General features: G+C 42.6%; 1 protein-coding gene across 1 annotated transcript; it reads left to right on the top strand.

The window, feature by feature from the left end:
- Nucleotides 1-1167: 1167 nt before the first annotated feature.
- Nucleotides 1168-2594, top strand: PCYB_002030 (hypothetical protein; the record flags this gene model as incomplete). Its single annotated transcript, XM_004227624.1, has 3 exons — nucleotides 1168-2029; nucleotides 2082-2338; nucleotides 2526-2594. 3 exons carry the CDS (start codon nucleotides 1168-1170, stop codon nucleotides 2592-2594), a joined length of 1188 nt encoding a protein of 395 aa, XP_004227672.1.
- Nucleotides 2595-3734: the final 1140 nt, after the last annotated feature.

Below are 3734 nucleotides of genomic sequence, written 5' to 3'. Positions count from 1 at the left end.
ACTAATTTGTAAATTGCCTTGAAAAAAGAAAATCCACATTTATTTTTTTTCAAACCATTAAAAGTATTTTGTACACCACTACAAATCCACAATATTTATTTTATTTAAATATAAATTAATTTCATATCATTCATGTAAAAATATATGCATATGTAAATTTAACCAAAATTCGTCTTAGGATCCTGCTAAATATTTTTTCAATTCCGGCCAGGTTATAAAATAATATAACCCAATATCTTTTGCGAATGTGAAACATACTAAACAATATATCAAAACTAACATTTAAACCCTAAACGTAGACACTAAACCCTAAACATAAAACTAAACCTAAGCATAAACCCTAAACCCTGAATCCTATGAACATATTGTGCAAGTTATGCTTTATTTTCAAGTGCAGTAAATGAAAGAATTTTGAGTAAGGAAATTAGAATGTGTGAAGAATATTTTAATGAATTTCAGGAAAAGAATAGTGTTAATATGCTAGGGATGAGTCTTCAAATGTCATAAGAAATTAGTGTAAGTTGAGAGAATAATTGTGTATATGAAGTGATGCAATTTTGTGGTAGTATTTTTTTGGCACGGAAGAAATATATTATTATAATAGACGTACAGTAGGTAGTGAATGAAGTATGAGGAAAAAGAAGTTTCCGATAGGTTCAACAATTGAACAGGTATTGACGGTCTTTAGGTACAACAGTAAGGTATGTTATTATTATTTCTTTTTTTATATGCAATAAAGGTGGACAATTAAATATGAACGTGTTGTATTCAAAATGAAGTGCATGCATTATATTATGGGAATGAGTAAGAAACCATAAATTTCTTTCGTAGGAAAAAATTTTGGATTACGTAGAAAAATGGATTGGAGAATTTTATAAAAAAATAAGTAACGATGTTGGTGATGATAGTAACCATAAATTAAAAAAATTATATGCTTCATGCGAAGAAACTGTGGAAGGTGTAGAGAATATAGGAGATCTGGGATCCTTTTGCAAGTTTATTGTAAAAATTGTATGGAATATTTATTCGGAATATAGAAATCTTAAAAGTAGGAATTCGGGTGAACTAAGGGATTATGTACATTGTACCATTCTGAACATATTTCTATATTATTACATCAAAGGAAAATGTATGCAAGATGGGATTATGAATTATCTTTTTAGAGCAATGAAAAATGTGGATGATGAATTTAAGGCTGAAGATGCAAGAGGTGACTGCATGTACGTATCTTCCACTCGTAGATCTACGGTTGTAGAAAGTATTATGAATGGAATTTATAATTTGGTAAGTAAGAATAGCGATATTAAGAATAAGTTATCTGAAATAAGTCCAATGCTTTCATGTAATGTGGAAGAGGGGGAACGGAAAGGAAAGAATATACAGAGTGGACATTATGGTTATGAGGGCGAATTTGGCAATAAAGTCCAAATTCATTTTAAGGAGTTCGAATATGTGGAAAGAGCAGTTCCAGAGTTGAAAGAAAGTATAGAGGCAAGAATAAAAAGGGAGCAGGAAAAGAGAAGAGCACAGCAGCCCGTGTTTCTCAATCCCGTCACCACCGTTCAACACGCCGCCAGCGCACCAACTGTCCCGGGACATTCTGCAGGAAAACAGGGATCACCTGGCCCCCCGGCAGAATCGACGAAAACAAAGTTACAGGATAATAATGGACAAAATACCGAAACCGCGCATGCCACACCCGCTTCCAAGCCCGATTCTGAACCTGCCAAATCGGTCGTGACGAAACTGGCAAACACGAAGCCTGTTGAAAATTCGGTGGGAACTACTACAGAGGTCAAAGGCAACTTGGGTAATGGAAATGGTAAGGGAGAGCATGGTAGGGATGGTAAGAAAGCGGAAGGAGCCCAAAATCAAGGGAAGAAAGCCGAAGGATCCCAAAATCAAGGAAAGAAAACTGAAGGAGCCGAAAGTCAAACAAAGAAAGGGGAAGTGGGCCCCGGTGACAAGGGCCAACAGAAAGATAGTAAGGGCGATGTTGCCGCCGTTTCTGGCTCACAGGGACAAGATGGTAAGGATGGTCAACCCGCCGTTGTAGCGGGCGTGGGTACTGCCTCCGGTAGTGGTGAAGCCGGCGGTAAGGGACAACCGGGTGCGGCAGATACCAAGGGTTCCGGACAACTTTCCATTGCTGATCGAATTCCTGCCGTTGGTGCTGGTGGACAAGGTAGTGGTGGTGTTGTCCTCGGCGTGGATACCAGTTCCGGTCTTGCTTCAGGTAATGAGCAAGGAAGTGTCGCCGGTGGTCCCGTCGATCCCTCACAACCTCCCACTGCTGTTGTCCCTGGTGGGGGTGCTACTGGGGAACAAGGTAAAGCTGGTAAACCCAGCGCTTCCGGTCGCGATGGACACAGTGCTGTGTCGTCCACCCCCAATGGTAGTGGTCCCTTCGTCGGCATTGGTGTTCACGTGCCTCAGGAACCTCCTGCTGTTACCCAAGTTGTTGATACAGTGCACAATCTTGTTCTGGGATCTGAGGGTACTGCTGTGGTTACTGCCTCAGGAAGCACTATAGTAACGCTCGATCCGAACTCTTCCGGGAGTACCCAAATTACGAAGGCGCCATCGGGAAGTGACGCCTCCCACACTGCAGAAGGGGGGTTGGCAGGTCCCAAACTCGCTTCTGAACCAGAACCCCCGTCTCTTCCCCCCGCTCCTCCGAAACCTCCCGCTCCTGACAACTCTGGAGCGATCTCTGACCCCACAGCGGAACCCACAAAGAAGAATGAAAATGATGGTACCCCCAGAGCACAACACACAAATGTGGACACTGACGAAGCGGGCAAGAAGAACACTTCGCAGAAGGATCAAATGCAGGAATTAGGAACAAAAAGTACACAGGGCAATGATTCGTCCCCGATGGCAGGGAGTCCAGAACCACCTACTTCAGTCCCGAGGGAAACAAAAGACCATGATGGCAGATCACAACCACATACTCCTGTAACAACTGTTGCAGTCCTTAATACAAAGGATCTATCACAAACACGACAAGTTCAACCAGGTCTACCAGCTCCACCAGGTAAAACTTCGGACGAACATAATCCTTCCACGACTCCAAATCCCCCTTTACCACCGAAGGAGGGAATAACGCCCGCCATCACATACATCCCTCTCATCCCTGTTTTCATCGTCACCATCCTCTTCGGTTTCTTCCTTTGGAAGGTAAGTACACCAGCGACCAACGACACCACAAAACACACAGCAGCACAGGGGACACATAAATCGCGCTTCATACTATACCCCACACATATTACACATCACATAATACACACGGCACACACACATATAATCACCGCACTACATGGTATTAACTCGAGGTAAAATTAATTCCTATGACAACATACAAACATTAAAATTCGTGCTCCACTCCCGCATCCCCACCCAGCAGTACAACTTCTTCGGATTGCTACGAAGACGTCGACGTCACAAACGCATGGAACAAACATCCCCCCCTTTGGAAGAAAATATCCTAGAACACATACAGCAGGATGACGACGAACAGGCGGATCTACCAACATCGGACTCATCCTACGGATACACCATGACGAGAGCACGACCACCCCGACCGGCGACCAAGAAAAAAATAGAAAACGCGTTAATCGAAGAACTGTCATTGATATCCACTTCGAAGTCGTCAACGAATGTCAACAAGGCACCTGGGAGATAAACAAAACCGATTTCTTGGAAATTCTGGTGCAGGAATTCGTACAGAAGCT

Source organism: Plasmodium cynomolgi (genome assembly GCF_000321355.1).
Source record: "Plasmodium cynomolgi strain B DNA, scaffold: 0070, whole genome shotgun sequence".
NCBI lineage: Eukaryota > Apicomplexa > Aconoidasida > Haemosporida > Plasmodiidae > Plasmodium > Plasmodium cynomolgi.
This window is presented reverse-complemented; position numbering and strand designations above follow the sequence as displayed.